Raw genomic sequence first — 18,436 nt, 5'->3', positions numbered from 1 at the left:
CGTATTTTGTTGCAAACTAAACTGGTACCTGCTAAAAAGGCTATTTCATTTTTAAGGTTTTTATTTTTATTCAGAACCTGACCTTGGACAAGTGGGAAACACGGCAACCATTGACTGGTTGATAATAAATGGATGTGTTCATCCCCTCCGAGAAATTCAAATGGATATGTGCTTCAAATAATACCGATGATTTGAGAAATTGTTGTGCATTTTTTGCAAGCCCAACAGATGAACCAACTGCCAATTAGAATTGGCTGATTGTCAGCCTTCAAACATCAAAACCAATCGGCCAAATGCTTCTGATCTGTTAAATTTCTCTTTAGAAGTCTGTTAAGCGAAAAAAAAATAGAAAGAAGTTTTTGATGTTGTGAAAGTATAGTGAATGCACAATTTTTATAGCTGTCAACTTCATCAACGATTGCAGTTCCCCTGATTAAGAGATACTAAACCTTACAAACACAATGTGGAACCTATTTACTCATAGCAAAACAGACTATGTAGAATACCGTGACAATATAAGCAATCTACTGTATGTTGACGTTGTCGTCTGCTAGCAGTGACGGAGGCGATTCAGGTTGGAGTCTAAATGGGCAAAACGAGATCGGTCTAACAACAAACCTTTTGTTTTCCGCGCACAAAAATGGTTGTATACACAATTTCAAATGATCAAAAAACTATGAATTACAGCAAAAACGCATAAGTCCATTACCTGAGTGAAAATGTACTTTAGGTTCGAAAATACAGTTCAATTGTGCGCTTGCCTACTGTCGACCGCCTCTTCATCTTTCAGAAAATCTTACTCAAGCCGTTCAACCCTTAAGAAAATCAACTGTATTTGTTGAAATACAACGTAACTCCAAGTTGGACTTGACTTACTTTTACTTGATCTTCTAATGAATTAAAATGGATGTTTCCTGTTTTTTTATTGCATATTCCACTGAAAGTAGTAAGGTGATATTATAAAATAAAACAACTGATGCTACATAAATATGACTAAATACATGAAGAAGTTCTGAACGAATACATTTTATAATCATGACTCAATATTGGCATTGGCATGTTTCAATATTGCCGGGCCCCTGCCAAGTTTGGAACTTAATTCAAGCAGCAACTCCAAATTTTGCCCAACCTGCTATACTGTTTATGCCTAAGTCCTTTATTGTTCCATCTATCCAATATCTGCACCGCCTGTCATCAGTAAGGTCACGGGAGTGCTGGAGCCCGTCCCAGTTATCTTCGGTCAGTGGGCAGGGGACACCCACAACTGGTTGCCAGCCAGTCACAGGGCACAGAGAGACGGGCAACTCACACATTCGCACCTAGGGACAATTTGTACCGGACAATTAACCTGACATGCATGTTTTTGGGAATGTGGGAGGAAAACGGAGTGCCCAAAGGAAACCCCAGAATATGCAAACTCCGCACAGGAAGGTTGGTAGCTGGATTTGAACCTATGACCTGAGAACTGTGCCTGGCACGCGCTAGCCACTACACTGCCATGCCAATCCTTTATTATTTATTTGTCTTAATTTCAGGAGCATAGAATTAGATTCTGTGATTTGAGGGTGGTTAGGGTGGTCGCTCCATTGAATTTGACATCTGTCATTTTCTTCACAATTACCTGTCCTATGTGTTGTTTACTTCACGGACTAAGTCGAATTAGAGCGGGCAAATAAAATCCTATTTATAGTGCTGTAGCTTTGACCAGCACTATGCACTCAGAAATGTATTGGTCAAATACGGGCACACTCGGGCGCTCGTACCCATTCAGTGGGTAATTGCAGACTGGTATGCCACCAAGTCAGCTGAAATAGCTGTGATGAATGCAGCTTAGCCCTTCAAAGTAAGTCGACTCCCACTCTTCCAGCTGCGCTGTTTGTTTAAGCATCACCCTACTTGCTTGCTGGCGGAGCTCGATAGAAGTGGCGGATGTCACCGTCTTCTTTTGTCATGTTATTGAAATACTGGAAGGGAGTGTGTATATGCTACGCCGGTGAGTGATTCACACGGCGAAGCGTTCACACCGCCTTGCGTCGCCATCATCATTAGCGGTATTATTCAGCGCGAGCTGCGAATTTGCGTAGTGTGTGGTAAGCATTGGCGACGGTGTACATGAGACACGAATCACGATGACTGTAAGTCCTGGACTGTGCATCTGAATAAAAGCATGCGCACATGTAAGTAAGAAACTCAACATTATTTTAGTACGAACCACACCGGATTAAACTACTAGAAAAAACTAACTCATTCACACCCGTTTGTTGCATTTTTTAAAAAAACAGAAAAGTAACACAGAGTGCCTTGATTAAGACATTCCTTTTCATAAATGGATGGACAAAATCCCCACAGTCTCTTTGCACTAGTGCCTAAAATCCTTGAAAATGCTAGAATTTTAATATTAGGTTTTCAAGCATTGAATCATGCTTGAATTTTGGCGTAAGTGCTTGTAAATGTTTCAAATTGTTGCCATGTTCCTCAACAAGTTTTGTTGAGCCTTACAGCGTTTTCCTATGTAGCGTCATCGCTCCCTACAGATTAGGTATCAATCATAAATATTTATTATGGGCCTTGCAAAAATTGAAGGTAGCATTTCCCAGTGTTTGTTTTGGGGAAAACTTCATGAAACTTAACATATAAACTATATATTACCGTCATATCGACCGCCATTTTTTCCAAAACAAATATATTCGCAATTTACCTCAGATATAAAAATCATATGCTTTGATAAAGACACGCGCAAGGCTCAAAATCACATATATTAAGATATTTATGGCTCTTCAAATTACATTTTTTTTCTTTTAATGGTACTGGAGAAATTGGAAATTTGGCTTTGAAAGTCCTTAAAACTGCTTGAATTTGGCTGTGAAAAAGTTGTATGAAGATCATGGTCTTGGCAGAGTCAATGGGGAAATGTCTAGGAAAAGTAACACATAGTGCCGTGATTAATTTACTCCTTTGAGAACTGTGACTTTGCTGTCAATCTTAATCAACTAGCGCAGCAGTCAGTATTTAGTAAATTGCCATTAACATGGACACACAAGGGTAACAAAAATCACTATACATAAATGCTTGGAATCTTTCTAACCCTAAATGTCAGCTTATTGACTATTTTACTTTGGCAGCAGGTGACTAATTATTGAGACTATTTTCCAATCAGTGTTAGGCTCAACTGGTACAAGTAGCCAAATGTATCAGACACCCAAGGAACAGACTCACAGACCCCGATGTCACAGAACGGGATTTACAGAAAAAAAATTAACTAAGTGCTTGTGTAGGTGTGGGAGACCCGAGTCCAAAGGGAGTCTTGCTGAATCTGACAATGGGTTGTGAAAGTGGGATGAGCGTGAGGCTGGAGACACTGGCTTTTGGTGCAGTCTAGGAGCGAAAAGGAGAGGCACGGGCTTAGAAGGCAACAACCAAGGAAGGCATTCAATTAATATGAGTTCAGACCAAAGAAAACACAAGTAAAAGATGAATCGGCTTCGACTAACAACAACGGTCAATGTTCAATTAACAGTTGCTTGTCCCTAGCAGTTTTAGGGTTTGCTGTCTTGATTGAAAACAACTACAGCTGGGTTGATTGTGACCCTCCCGGTGCGCTACTTTTCGTAGACATTTCCCCGCTGATTCTTACTCTATAGGGAGAGTGGGAATCTCATCCGGCAATTCTTCCGTGTCACTAGATAACGAGACATTTGGCTGCTAAAGGAAATCCTAGTTTCTTGCACTGTTGACCCGCGCTTCATTGATTTTCCTCCCTTGGACATTCGGAGCACATGGCAGAAATCGCGAAGCTTGTAGGCGAAAGCCGAGGCAACACGGCAAAGAGGCATTGGCAGGCGAGGCGCTGCCCCAATGGGCACTGGAGCTTGGGAGATCCTGTGGCTTGCAACAATCCACCTCATGAAGACAAAAAGAAAAAAAAAAGGTCTCATAGTATGTAAAGCCTCAGTTTTTAAAATATGGGAACATTTTTACGATGACTACCCTACAAAAAACTCACTTTATAGTGTACACCTGCAATGTAGGCGGACTGTGTAGTACGCAGTGTGCCCTCAACACATCACTCCTCAGTCTCAAGGTGCCAACCGACTGTACATTGCGCTCTGAAGGCTGAGTTACAGCGTGCTTTGCAGGATGGCAGGAAGGAAGGAAGCATAAAAATCCAATTTGGCCGACTTTGAAGGTGCAGGGGGAAACCGGAGCACGCATGAAAGTTGGTAAAGAAAATCCGGGCTGAGACTCCATTTGTCGGACTTGACATCCAAGGCAGCTGACAAACAATTAGACCCTCTATAAGTAGTGCTCTGAACCGGGCTCTCTAAGGATTAGACCACCAATGAGCCGCGCGTCACGATTTATGACTTCTAAATGAAAAGTGAGTGTGTGTGTGTAGTAGAGCGAAGATCTTGGGCCCGGGTTCGGGCATAGAATGTCAATCATTACGTCGGGCCGGGCGGGGTCAGGCTTCTCTCTCTTTTTTTTTTTTTTTCCCTTTGTAGAGGATCTGCAAAGCATGCACTCACTTTTACTGAAGTAAATATTTAGATGACTGTTTTTTACTTCTACTAGAGTAATGATATAATATTCAGATAACTACCATCAAGAAAATGCTTACCAAACTTGAAATCACGAAATCCAAAGACATTTTCACCCTCTGTGTCACGGTAGAGGGTGCGCCGTTTCCTCTTTCCACCTCTACGTCCCTTACGCCAGACGTCATTTCCGCTTCTTGCCAAAAGCTTACAAGCTTTACAAAGTTTCTTTCTGCTTTTCGGCCATATATTTCACTATTTGCATCTTGTAATCTGCAGAATATGATTATCTTTTTGGTGACATTTCAATCAGTTTTGTTTTGCTGCACTTTACTGAAACTCTTAAAATCGCCGCCGCACTTCCAGGTGCACACTTGATTTGACGTACTTGGCCCGAAATAAACCCGAAGCCCCCACTTTGGCGCCGAAGTACGCACAGGGCCGAAATAAAGTTTTCGGGTCGAAACCCTTTGGGCCGAGTCCCTCAAATCAAGTTATATAGTCGGGTTTCGGGTCGGATTCCACGACTTGCAGGGCGGGTCGGGCTGGATTTTTTTTAGTGATGATCTTACCTCTGTGTATTGACACGGCGGCGTGTGCATATGTTTTTGCGTCCTCTGACATTATGGCAGATGGCTATTGCTGTTAATACATTCAATATGGCGGCGCCCTGTATGGCTGCATCTGCTCCCGACAGTTTCTCACATTCTGGTCAAAAACCCCAATCTTCGACTCAGTTTATGAGGGCGAACAAAGACAACTCTAACTGCAGATTAATATACGATCGCAGTTTTTTGCTGGATATGCGAACATCCAGAAATCCAGCGCAAATTTCGACGATCACTCTGGAGTGTTTACTTAGCCTCGGAGTGCTACGTCAACAGAACACAGCGGCCTACAAAGCAGCGAGTAAAAGTGGCAAGCGGAAGCGCTGTGACCGGGGAAGGAAACGAGGTTGTCGGGCCGGGCTAACGGCTCGGATGAAGGCTAAACCCTTCAAAACGCCTCTACCATCCATTTTCCTATCCAACGTCCGCTCCCTGGACAACAAACTGGACCATTTACAAGTGGAATTCTCATCGAACCGCGAGTTGACGAACTGTTGTGCTTTAATTCTGACGGAGACATGGCTAAACTCATCTATCCCGAATGACGGTTAGCATTGTGGGGCTAACTGCTTTCCGCGCTGATAGAAGCGGCGAGCTCACCGGCAAAAGCAAGGGTGGCGGTCTATGCATTTATACAAACAACAACTGGTGTAGAAATGCGAAGATAATCTCGAATCACTGCTCACAAGACATTGAACTTTTGACGGTGATCTGCAGACCCTTCTACCTACCGAGGGAGTTTAGCGCGACCATCATTACTGCCGTGTACGTGCCCTAGAATGACAATAAAGTAGATCTGAATCTGAATCTGAATCTGAATATGGAACCCATCCTGAAGATATTTACTCATTCTGTGTTGCTGCTGGTTTCAGTGGCATTTTGTATGGTATAAAAGTAAGAGATGAATAACTGACGTATAGACAAGTACGATTAAAAAATATATTGACTCTAGAAAATGTCATAATACATTTTTAATTGCCAGAACCACATTTTAGACATTCTTTTTTAATTTTTATCTTAGTCCTGCAATGACATGGTATGCCTTTTGTTTACCGTACATTTTGGACTAAAAGTCACGCCTGATAACAAGCTGCACCCAGTACATTTTGGTAGGAAAAATTATTCTGTACATACATAAGCCGCACGAGCACACATTGAGACATATTTATAGAAAAAGATGGTGCACAGAAAGAGTTTTCATAGTATATGGTACCTAGCCCCTTAATGTTCCGACGGCCCGCCGGCGGTCCGCTGGACTTTTGATGTCACAAGTCACGAAATCCGTCATGTCCCGTATCATTGGAAAGCTTAAACTCTTGGGATTTAAGATATGATTCCAAAATATAATCATCAGAGAAACCTCACCATCAGTCTGAAACAAGATACTCGGAAACTATAAATCCGGCGTAACTCACCATTACGTCCCCTGCCCGTCTTCAACTTCTCCGAAAGTCCGCCATTAATGGCTGTGTTACATCAAGGACAATCCATGGAATCCACCATGTAAAATATTTACTTTAAACCACAGGATAATGCCGACAGATAAAAAGGAATCCGCCCTAAACATTTCTGCTTGCTTGGACGTTGCTTCTTGTAATCCGTTTTGACACATTATATCCGTTTGGAAATAAAAAGACTCAATTATTCTCAATATGGTAGTTAGCACTGCCCTTTCGATTGACACCTTTCCCATAATGAGATTCTGATCATGCTAGTTTTGTACATGCACAGTTTTCCCCATCGTATCTGGTTCTAGACTAAAAACAAGTGTGCCGTCTGTATTCCTAGTGCTCTAGTACAGGGTCCCAAACACGATTGAGTTGGTCGGCGCTGAAGTTAGGATCTGGGTAAGGATGGGCTAAATTATGTTTTCCACAAAAACACAGCTGATAAAAACGTTCAGCTGTTGTTAAAGTGACAGTGTTTTCTATTTGTCCACTAGGTGCTGCTGTAATGTGTAGTGAAACCAAAAATTAGTCTAAGGAAGACAACAAACTATGGAGAGTGAAAGTGAGCAAAAAGCAGATTATCAACCCAGCCTTTCTCAGAGGAAGACAGAAAGAAGGGATTTTTTTAAATGAAAAGAAAATATGGAAGAAGAAATAAGAAAAAATAGACGAAAAAGACATTGGAAAAAGAAATAAAAGTAAGGGGGAAGAAAGAAAAAAGGAAAATGGAGAAAAAGAGAGGTAAAAGGAAAAGAAAGGAATTATAGAGAAAAAAGACCCCCCCCCCAAAACCCATGTTTGCGCTTTTTTGCCTTTTCTTCATTTCTTTTCCTTTTTTTCCTTTTTCTCTTTTCATTTTTCACTTTTTTGTCCTTTCTTTTGTTTTTATTTATTTTTTCGTTTCCTTTTTTACACTTATTTTTCCTCTTTTCAAAAGTAATAAGGTGCGTTTTGGTCAATATGGGTCCTCCTATTTTGTCTCCTACCGTTGTGCTTTTTGCACTTGTTTTCTTTGGCAGGACAGAGTACAGCAACATCAGTGGGAAAATACACACAGTCCAATTACCTTTCATAGTTAGGCGGGGGCCTAAACACTCTCATCTTGTGGGCCGCAATTGGCTGGCGGGCCGTGAGTTTAAGACCTCTGCTCTAGCGGATATAATATGACACTCTCCCTGCCCCAGTCCTGTTGCATAGAATGTTCTGTCATTGTGAACAACCATCAATCTCCCTAGCGGCCAGGTACTCTAACTATTTCTATGCGGTTTTATCCCTGTTGCCACCATTGTTATGCAATTGTGGTCAGCAACTGATGAATAATATATACATTGATTTTGTCTGCATGAGAGGCGCACATGATTATAAGGCGCACTTTAAAATTTCTGGCCTATTTGGGGTTTTTAGGTGCCCCTTACAGTTCGGAAAATACGTTATGTATGTATATTATTCACACAATTCATTTATTTGTGTGGTAGAGATGTGTGCCTGATCTCAAAAACTGAGTTTTGCTGGCCTGTGTGAGTGTTTTCATTTTGTATTTGTGTCTTTGGCAGTAAACAACTGCCAGTGAATCAGTGACTGTGGCTGTCCTTGCCCTCATCACATACGGGACACTTATACAGTAACCGCATGTTCATACCGTATCCTCAATTTTTTCCTCCACTTTAGTTTAGCCGTTGTGTATTTGGAACTTGTTCCCCGAACTTTCACTTGGAAATTTAAGAATAAAGTTTTGGAAAATGTGTTACATGATCCACTTTTAAGTCAAGGATCCATAAAAGCCAGTGTTGTTTTGTCAGGTTTTTTCCCCGGCTCTTAATTTTCCTTTTTTTTTTCTTCTCATCGACCTTGTCTTTTGTGTCTACCAATCATCTTCCTCAGTCACTCAGTCTATGCGTGTAAACAGTGTACTTGCATTTGTGCTGCATTCAAGAAGGGTAGGCAGTCGAACATATTTTACACAATTGACCATACAACTTTGTCTGGATTCCATTTAATTATTTTGATCACAGGAGCTTCTCAAGTTTACGTGTGATTAATCACATTTTGAAATTCCAAATCCAAAAGCATTTAAACTTGCAACTATTATATTTATTAGTAACTCATTGTTATAAACATGTAGGTGTGATCATTTGTGGCATATTGGTTCTAAATGCACTAGTAGTAAAAAAAAATCGTCCTGGGCCCTGGTGGGGTGGTATTTATGATATCCTCAGACTCAGGTTTGGATTGGAGTTTGAGGGTTCTGCACAATATCTTAGCTGTTCCTAGGACTTCACTCTCCTGGACTGAGGTTCAGATGTTGCTCCTCGGATTTGTTAGAACCACACTTCCAGTTTGGGGTTTACTTCCTTGAGTGCCCCCTCTACCACGGGGAACATGCTATCCTTAACATCCCCCATCTATTCCAGCTGCTCTTTCAACCCTGGGTGCTTGTCGAGTTGGTCGTGTTCCTTGTTCCTGATGTTGGCGTCATCTGAGTTCGCCAAAGATTTTATCTCCACCCTCTTCTCGTCTTTGTCCTCCACCGCTATATCCCAGTTGGTTAGCCAGTAGCTCCTTGTCTATTTTGGAGCTGAAGTCTCACTCAACTTCATTTAATCTTGTATTTTTATAATATCATTTTATGTATACATGTATATAGTTTCTTAGTTTCTATTTTTTTACGCTGGCAACTGTGTGGACAGCATATAGGAATTTCATTGTGCAGGTAAATGTGTTTCTTTACTGTGCTATGACAATAAGCACATTGAATTTGAATTTGAACTACCCAGCATCGGGATACTCCAATGCCTCGAAATGGTTCAGTCGATTTAATTTCTAGGACCATTCTCATCCCCCTCCCTGGTCTTCTTCCGCCCGTCTAGTGTCACTTGCGGCATAGCGGTGGTGTCTATGGAGGCTAATACGGTAAGAGTGTGTTCTATAATGGTTATGTTGAACAACAATTTTACTACCCAATTCCGTGACTTCCCGGGGAGAATTGAATTCATTATTTTAAAGATAAGGCCTTAATTGGTATTAAAATGTCTTAAATCCAAATTAAAAATGTGAACACATTAGTTAGATCGATATTTGTTTAAACCAAAAACATAAGAATATTTCACTGGTTTACTTTAGTGGCAACATGCCGTCTGTAAAGTGAAGAAGGCACCATATATTCTGTGCAAGAAAATTGTGTTTGTTGACTTGGCCTTAAATTTGATTTCAAAAGGCATTGAAAAGTCTTAACTTTAACTTGCTTTTAGCTGTGGGAACTCTGTTGTTAGCATCAACAGCTATTAGTCCTCGTTTTAGTTGCATTGATTTGAATGCAATAATGATCAGCCTATCCAAATTGTTGTGCTTGTGTAAACCGTGTATGTGGACCTGGCAACACAGCTTAATCCGTAAAGTGCAATGTGGAATTGTAAAGTATATAAGATGAATTAAAAAAGTATATAAGGGATAGATAGACAGAGAGACAGTTTTATGTATGGAAATATATATGATATTGATAACATGCTCTATGGCTCAACACAAAGGGCCCACAGGTTTTACATCTATAGCATCAAAATATACCATATACTCTTCAGGCAGATATAAAACTTCCCAACACATTGAAAAAGGAGACAGTATAATGATCCATTCACCGCTCGATGTTTCCTGAATGCCAAATAAATGTCTTTTATACGCTCCCAAACACAACAAAGAGTGTTGCCCTAGAAGCAGACTCACAATGAAGTATAAATATAAATACTAACATTCGTTAACAGTTAACCATCGTAAATACAAAGATCAGTTAAGGCAATTAACATGCCCGCCCTTAATTATAACACAAATTTGTTTTTACTAAGAAAGTACATTTACATAACAAATTATGATATGGAACAGCAGACAATTTACTGGAGTGGTTGAACACTTAAAGAACATAACTGTGAAAATACAAAGACAAAAATTGTGACATTCGTCATTCCTCAACTGTTGAGTTCCCAGTTTCCCTGAAGTCTTTTCCAGGTTTTCCCTGTGAGTCCTTACTCCGTGTGTAGCATGTTACATTTTATTTTCTGGGGAATCTTGGTCTGTTGCCTAAGAATTTACAATTTAATTTCAAATATTCCATATTACGTTCTTTTCCTACTCCTGTTCTCTCGCCTTGCAGATCCCTATTCTTCAGTCCTGCATTTGTGCATAAACATGCAGATCCACTACACAGGTTAATTATACCATCTGCCGTCAAAGCCTTCTTTTCTTCTGTCTGTCACAAAATGTCAAAGTTATAAACTGATGAACAATGCTATGTTATTTTTGGTGAATATATAATACCTATTTGACCCCTTTTAGTATAATTGCTCCATTTCTTTCTTGGTTCCTGAAGATCCCAGTGTGTTGGAAACGCTTTTTCAAATAACACGGGCAAGAATTGGGCACAACATTTTAATGTAACTACTTTCACAAGATGTCCTTCAGCAAAGCAGTTCATCAGCACATAAAAAGCTGCCATGTGCTAGCCATGCCTGCTAGGCTGTTTGAATGACGGTGATGGCACTACGCCCCTGGAACAGGAACAGGGAACTCTGACGGAAAACTCTCCAAAAGCTTTACTATAGTATTTATCATGTTCTACTCTCAAATTAATTTCACAAGTGAGTCATTGCTTTGAATGGAATGTAAAATACATATTGGCAATAGTAGAGCTGGCGGGCTCCTGGATGCAGTCAGCAGCAACGTGCAGGAAATTTCATGTTTGTGTGCTTCGTTCACCTTAATACAGTGTTCAGGATTTTTATTTTGGGGTTTTGTGTTTGTGCGCCTGTGTTTGACATTTTGTAATTGCATCATTACTCACTCCATCTGCCCCCACTTCCCTTCTGCCATAAGCAAGCGCATGGCAATTTGCAAACACATGCTCCAAGCAGACAGACACTTGTCCCTGATTATGGACCCGGGTGGAATGGCTTCCTCATGCGGCTGTCCAGGTCCATGGCAAATCACGGGGACGATTTTCTGCCACTGCGGATAGATCTAATTGATTGGATAGCACCCCATTGTAAGGGCCAAGTCTCCTCAGGCTCCCAGAAAGCGAATCCGTCCGATGAGCTGTGTTGTGGGTCTCTCCCCTAATAGTCTGACATTACCTAGGGTGCCATATACTCTACTTGTGCTATCCCCCTATAAGGCAATTCTGGGTGCAATTTTACTGTTACCAAAGAAGCAAATGCAATAAAATGCGTCTGTTATTGTATTTGAAGTAAGGCTACATTGATTAGTCTATGTTTATGACAAAAGTCAATAATAAAGATAATCTCTCGCTACTTCGCAATTCGGTTATCGCTGGTTCACTTTTTGAATTGAATTGTCTTTATTGTCATCAATATACACTTATCATACATTGTGTTCTGAGCAGACAGTACACAGCAAATGTTATCACAAAGGGCAGGTTGTATGTGTGTTTGTGTAGGGTGGACGTGACGATCTGTGATGGGCTGGTGTATCTTGTCAGTATAATAGAGGGGGGCAGTTGAACAAATCAATGTGTCCACCAAAAAAAACACTGCCAAACACGGCAACAACAAGATTTTAACAGCTCTTTACATTGGTAAGCAATTCATCAGTTAAATCAGACTCTGAGGTAAGTCAAAAGACAAAAGAAATGGTGATCATCAGCAGGTGGTCCGTGGATTGTTATAGTCGGGAAAGGTCTGAGGCGGCGTTGGGAGAAAAGGCAGTAGTAAAGATGCAGGTCCTACTGCTACAGCTAAGCTACGTAACAACCCTCACAAGCTACCGCTGCTGAGCCTGTATCTCACCAGCCCCAGATCCATAACCCATGTAACGGATGACCTTTAGCCACAACTTGTGTGAAACTGCTATATTTGGGAAGGTTCTATTTTAATCATCATGGAGACCTGTCTGAGCCTGATTATACCTGATGCTAGGGTGCAGCAAGACAGTCGTTCGCTATATTATTTTCTCATATTAAAAGGAGAACTATAATGATAATAAGGAGCATTTATTCAAATGCAATTTTATGTTCTGCATTTTTATTTGTAGATCTATAGTTGTTATTTTGCCGTATACTCTCAGTTGGTAAGGACGTCACCCCGAGGTAAGTTTGACCCTCGGGAGTTTTTATGAAGGTGCGACGCTACTTCGCAGATTTTCACTTTTGGAAGGGGTTTTTAGTCCCCATCAACCGCGATAATCGAAGCGCTGTACTGTAGTCCACGATTAATTTAATTTTTAATTGTTGTCAGACATGTTTTTCGAACAAAAAGAATCCTCTCTTCATGAATATAATTTCTGCTGAGAGTTGCACATGCGCAATAGCCAATAGTGTCTCTGTCTGCACGCGTCCTAAAACTATTATGTTTGGGGCATTTCACCCAGAATGCCGCCAATACAAACACCACTTGTAAAGTTTCCTAAGCAGACTTTGCGTATTATGGCAGTATATGGGTGACGCATGAACATTCATAGAGCACGTCAGATAGTTGAAGAAAACATAGTCTGACTTGATCTGCAACTTCAGTGGAACTGTTTTAATCCAGGCTTATAACACACTTATATTCCATAGCTTATGAATGACGTATATTTCAATATCTGTGTATTATGTGTTGCAACATCCGTTGCAGCCTGGTCATCCTGGAAGGGAGGTTACCTCATGTGCGGTCCCTTCTCAAGGTTTTTTCATTTTCTTTATGTTGAGATTTTTAAGTTTTTCCTTGCCCTCATGTGGGTTTTCGATCAGGGGATGGTGTAATAATTGTCTGTAGTTTGCAATAATCTGTGTTTGTGCAGCCCTTTGAGACTACTTGCTATTAAGGGCTAAACAAATAAACATGACTTGACTTGACTTTACTCACCTCGGTAAAATTCAAGTAATTTTCAAGCTGATACGGTTTTGATCACATGCATTGTACATTTTATACAAGTATACTATGCTATAAAATAAAGCTTGAGCGGTATGCCCGACAGTGCCTGACAAACGTTTTGGAAATTGAATCCCTGTAGTCCGAAGAACAAACATCAGTTGTTAAGACCATTGAGAATTGTTAAGTACTTTTGTTATAGACATTGCGGTTTCACTGAATGGACATCATATTTGTTTTATGTACTGTTGTACTTGCTATTGTGTTTCTTCTTTGTCTACAGGGATAAAGAAAATGTTTGCTTGATTTTAATTTTATTTTTTTATTTATCCGCCTGTTCCCAAAAACATAGACAGCGGTTAATTCATGGATTTGTGCCTCTACTGTCCGAGAACCGTGCTTGATCGTTTTAAGATTGCATTTTTATATGTAAATATATATTTTACAAATCCAGTGTATGTTCCAAAAAAGTTTTTTTTCATATATTTCATTATTTTTATTGTGTTTATCATCAGTACCACATAACTAAATCAACCTTATGCTAAATTTGAGAAAAAAGTAATTCTATTATAATTACACGATTATCCGACTTATCGTTACAATAATTGGTAATGGTAAATTGATTTGCATAACTTATATAACGCTTTACCATTCATGGTGACTATTTGACGATTAAAATGGTCGTTACTTGCAGCCCTTATTCGAGGTTGGGTATCATTTTGTTAGATTTAGTTACAGGGACGCGGAAAACCGCAAGCATCATATTAAAATGAGTGACTGCGTGGTTTAGCATTTTAACGCAGAAATCTATTTTTGAAACAGGTCAAGAGCTGTCCCGCCAAGATCACAAGTGCCATTTCTGAGCTTATTGGATGAAAGGGTCACTTGCCCTTGGATGCCAAAGATGACGTTGCCATGGAAACAGATTCTACTGTTATCGATCATCAAGTATTTGGCAGGTAAGTTGCACTTGCATTTTTATGGGCACATTTACAGGTGCAGGATGCTCACTGAAGAGATGGAAATCATGCAATTGTAGAAAACAATTGGGGACTGGTTTTAGTGTGTAGGAGGGGGTTGGTCGGGGAGTCTGTTATATTGACATGCATTCACAAACACACACCGCTCTTCATCTAATTTAGCTGATGTGCACACATTCACCATTTTACACTAGTTCTGTTTTTGCCTAATATTGAAAAATGACTAGTCTATCTCCTGCTCGATACTAAGATATACAAAGTACACAAATAGATATAGAAAAACAATGCACGTGCAAGCACTCTAAATGGTTTCCCCTACCATTTAAAAACAGTTGGCTTTAAGAGACAAAAGGATCTGTTTCCACGCCCCGCACAAGCCTCGCACAAAGCATGTTCTAGCTGCTGAGGAATGACTTTTCTTAGTTTAACATCCTTGTTGTGAGACGGGTAAAATAAGTGCTGGAGTAAAGCAATTCTGTTGAGGTTTTTATTCATAATAACCCAGTCACAAATGCAGTCCAAAACAAAGCTGCATAATTCACAAGTTCCCAGTCTGAATGAATGACCATCTCTTTTATACTAGAAGGGAAGGCTACGACACAAATCTCACTTTAAAGGTAGTGAAAACATCCCTACTTTATAGCAGCCCTTTTTCAAGATAGGTTCTTGCAGCTACTCACAAAACTTAAGGCCTTCTAAGCGCTAACTTAAGATACCACTTAAAACAAGACTTAATAACAACGGAGCAAATTGATATATCGAAAAGAGAAATCTGTATTCAGCAAAGTGAATAATTACACTCAAATAAATTGATAATCACGAAGTGCATCAATTATGACTAAATCAATAAAGGCGTTATAAATGACTGAAACAATATAAGTTATACATGAAGAAAAAATATACACTCATGACTATGTATGCAGTGATGGATTTCAAAATTACAACACTGCCTCGAGGCATGCTTGGCCCTTTTTTTTCTCGACCCGTTCAAACCAAAAAGGGTTTCTTTCATTTACTGTATTTTTACGACCATAGGAGGACATAAGTCTAAGGTTTTCTTCAAAATGTGCAGCAGTGCACCCTGTCTCCAATGCAGAGCAGTATAAATACACCAGCTCCGTGGCCTTAGGGTTGGGCACCCGCCCGCGAGATTGGGAGGTCACAATTTTGAGCCTCGGCCGAGTCAAGACATTTCCAACTCAATGCAACTTCTATGCTTCTGCAACTTCCAAGCGTCTCTCATTTGATTGCCATTATATCTAGTTTGCGCGGAAAAAGACGCGTGACATTACACGCAATGCATTGTTCGCGGAAGTGCTCATGGATGCCAAAACCCCTTCACACCTAGAGGCAACCGCGTTCGACGCCACTGGTGATTGTCATTTTGCTTCTGGCGTCAGGTGTGCGGGGGCACTTTTTGGAGGAAAAGGGCGTAACGCCACAGGCGCAGTGTATCTAACAAATTTGATATTTTGGGCGCTCGGTCGTCAAATTCTTCAAGTGTGCGGGGTAGCGATCAAAACCGGGACCGGACGCATGCGCTCTTAACACGAAACACGTCTTTTATTACTTTTATCCTCGAGGAAGCGGATGGTTGGTAGAAGAGATGGGATTTCTGATTATTTTTAGATAACAGGGTTTTTTGGCTCAGCTCACTAAAAAGAGCTGTCTCTTTTGGCTCCTGAACAACCTTTTAGGTTGTTTTTATGGTTTAATTCATACTACAATTTACTGTTTTTTATTATGAATGACTTATAAGTAGGGCTGTGTATTGATAAAGCGATTCCTATTCCTTATAGATCCCTGCTTATCGATTCAATTCCTTATCACTACGGAAAATTAAGTACTATGTGACTACAGATATAGTACAAAGGAATAGACAGTAGGACAGGGGCAGGTCTGGACATAACTGAGCAAAGCGGAACACGGCTGAGCTCTGAATGAACGATATCAATCAGAATTTTGTAAGAATTCAACTTAGAAAAATGTAATCACTGAGATCAATTATACAGTCATAATGTATCAAGTAAGAACTATCAGAACCTCACCAATTATCAAGTGAGAACAAACAGTTCAGGAAAAGGACATAAGGTAATTAACCATTCTTTTTAGAAAAATTAGCTGGTCTGCTTTTTCAGCAAGGAGGCTAGATTTCTCTGGGCTTAATGTGTCTCCAGCTGTGGAGAAGACCTTCTCACTTTGGTTAGAGGACGCCTGGACACAGAGACAGGTCGCAGCCAGTCCTAACAGAAGCGGCAACTGGGAAACTGTTGGACCAGGGGCCTCTGTTATACCTGCAGCTGCACACTGGCTACCTGCAGCCTGATTCTGACTGCAGATCGGGTGATCTAAATACATGGATAAAAAGAATGTATTCAGAAGTGAGAGCTGGATACACACAGGGGCGCTAAATTAACCTCATGTCACGACTAAAAACGTAGGTAACATAGCTAGCTAACCGGTAGCAGGCGAGCTAGGTTTCCTGCTGTGTCTGCAGTGTCCTCCCGTTTTCAAATCGCCTCAAACACAGTGCATTCTTTGAGTTTAATGCAATGTTGTCCAGCCAGGTGTTTGAGCATGTTGGTAGTGTTACCCCCTTTCGCTGAGATGGCTTTGTTGCAAGTATAGCATATTTCTGCATCATCTTTTGGAGTGAAATACAGCCAAACCTTTGACTGTTTACTGCGAGCCAACGACATCCCTGCAGCTGAAATGATTGGTCGAGCAGCGACAATAAATAGCACATCGAACGACATCACCCGACCCTGCATTGGGCTGTGTTCGTTTGCTATGTTAGCACCACAGCCCGGGTGGGATCGATAATGGAACCAGAATGGAGTTTTACCACCGATTCAGAAATCGGTTGACTGCAGAACCGATTCCAAATTAAAACCGGTTATCGATATGCAGCCCTACTTAGAAGGGGAAAAATAAAGCAAATTTAACACTTAAACGTTAACACTGAAAAACACTGGAAACAAATATTGAAATACATAGAAAAACATAACGTACTAAACAACTTTAACATTTTTTATACTCAACAAATTTAAAGTCAACAGCACAGAATAGCTGAAAAAAAAGCATTTTGACCAATAACAATTTTTAAAACTGGCTCTTGATTAGCAGGTAGCCAGCTTCTGTCAGCCGTTTTGTTTGCGAATGACCAGAGTCTGTTGACAAAGGAACTGTCACCTGCGGGGCTCATATTTTTTGCAACGGAGCACTTGTTCTGCCTTATCTTTTGGCACATTAGTAAATACTGTATTCGTAATTGCTGTCTAACTATATGTCAGATGTCAGAACCAGAACAGGAGGAGGACCCAGATGCATAACGTTTTTCACACAAGCTATATTTCACGGGAATCGGGCAGTCATGCGCGTGAACACAAACGCCAGTGATTCGGCTATCGCTAGGCGGCAGACGTAAGACAGAAGTCCGGCGTGGAAAAACAGGAAGCCAGAGGCCAACAAGATTGACACCAGATACACTGGAGTCAGATATCAGACTGGACGAGACAGATGGTATCGATACCGGAGACTGGAGTCAGATATCAGACAGAACGAGACAGACGGGATCGATACCAGATACTGGAGACTGGAGTCAGATATCAAACAGGACAAGACAGACGGGATCAGTACCGGATACTGGAGACTGGCGCAGGATATCGGACAGGATGATACAGGCAGAATCGATACCGGATACCAGAGACTGTAGCAAGATATCATACAGGACGAGACGGACAGAATCGATACCAGATACTGGAGACTGGAGTCCGATATCAAACAGGACAAGATAGACAGGATCGAAACCGGACAGGATTCACAAGCAGGATACCAGACAGATTCAAAAGACACGTCTTGTGGGTGCAAAGGTCCGTTGACAGAATGACAAGGGGTGAGTGAGAGCATTGAGCTTAAATAGGAGGGAAGGCAATCAGGCAACAAACTGCTGCTGGCGCCAAACGGGCGTGGCCAAGTGAGGGCAATGGGCAACCGTGACAAACTATATTTTAG

The 18,436-nt window shown here is 40.8% G+C and overlaps 1 protein-coding gene across 1 annotated transcript in view; it reads left to right on the top strand.

The window, feature by feature from the left end:
- Positions 1 to 18,436, top strand: part of cntn3a.2 (contactin 3a, tandem duplicate 2) — a 140,892-nt gene that overhangs the window by 4,864 nt on the left and 117,592 nt on the right. Inside the window, exon 2 of the mRNA XM_088332033.1 lies at positions 14,265 to 14,401. Within this exon, the coding sequence (XP_088188159.1) occupies positions 14,338 to 14,401 (64 nt within the window). The 5' untranslated portion in view covers positions 14,265 to 14,337. The remainder of the gene's footprint in view (positions 1 to 14,264; positions 14,402 to 18,436) is intronic.

This window comes from Urocampus carinirostris, chromosome 3, assembly GCF_059441175.1.
Source record: "Urocampus carinirostris isolate Australia breed hairy pipefish chromosome 3, RoL_Ucar_1.0, whole genome shotgun sequence".
NCBI classification, from domain to species: domain Eukaryota; kingdom Metazoa; phylum Chordata; class Actinopteri; order Syngnathiformes; family Syngnathidae; genus Urocampus; species Urocampus carinirostris.
The sequence above is the reverse complement of the archived record's forward strand: the minus strand, read 5'-3'. Positions and strand labels throughout refer to the sequence as shown.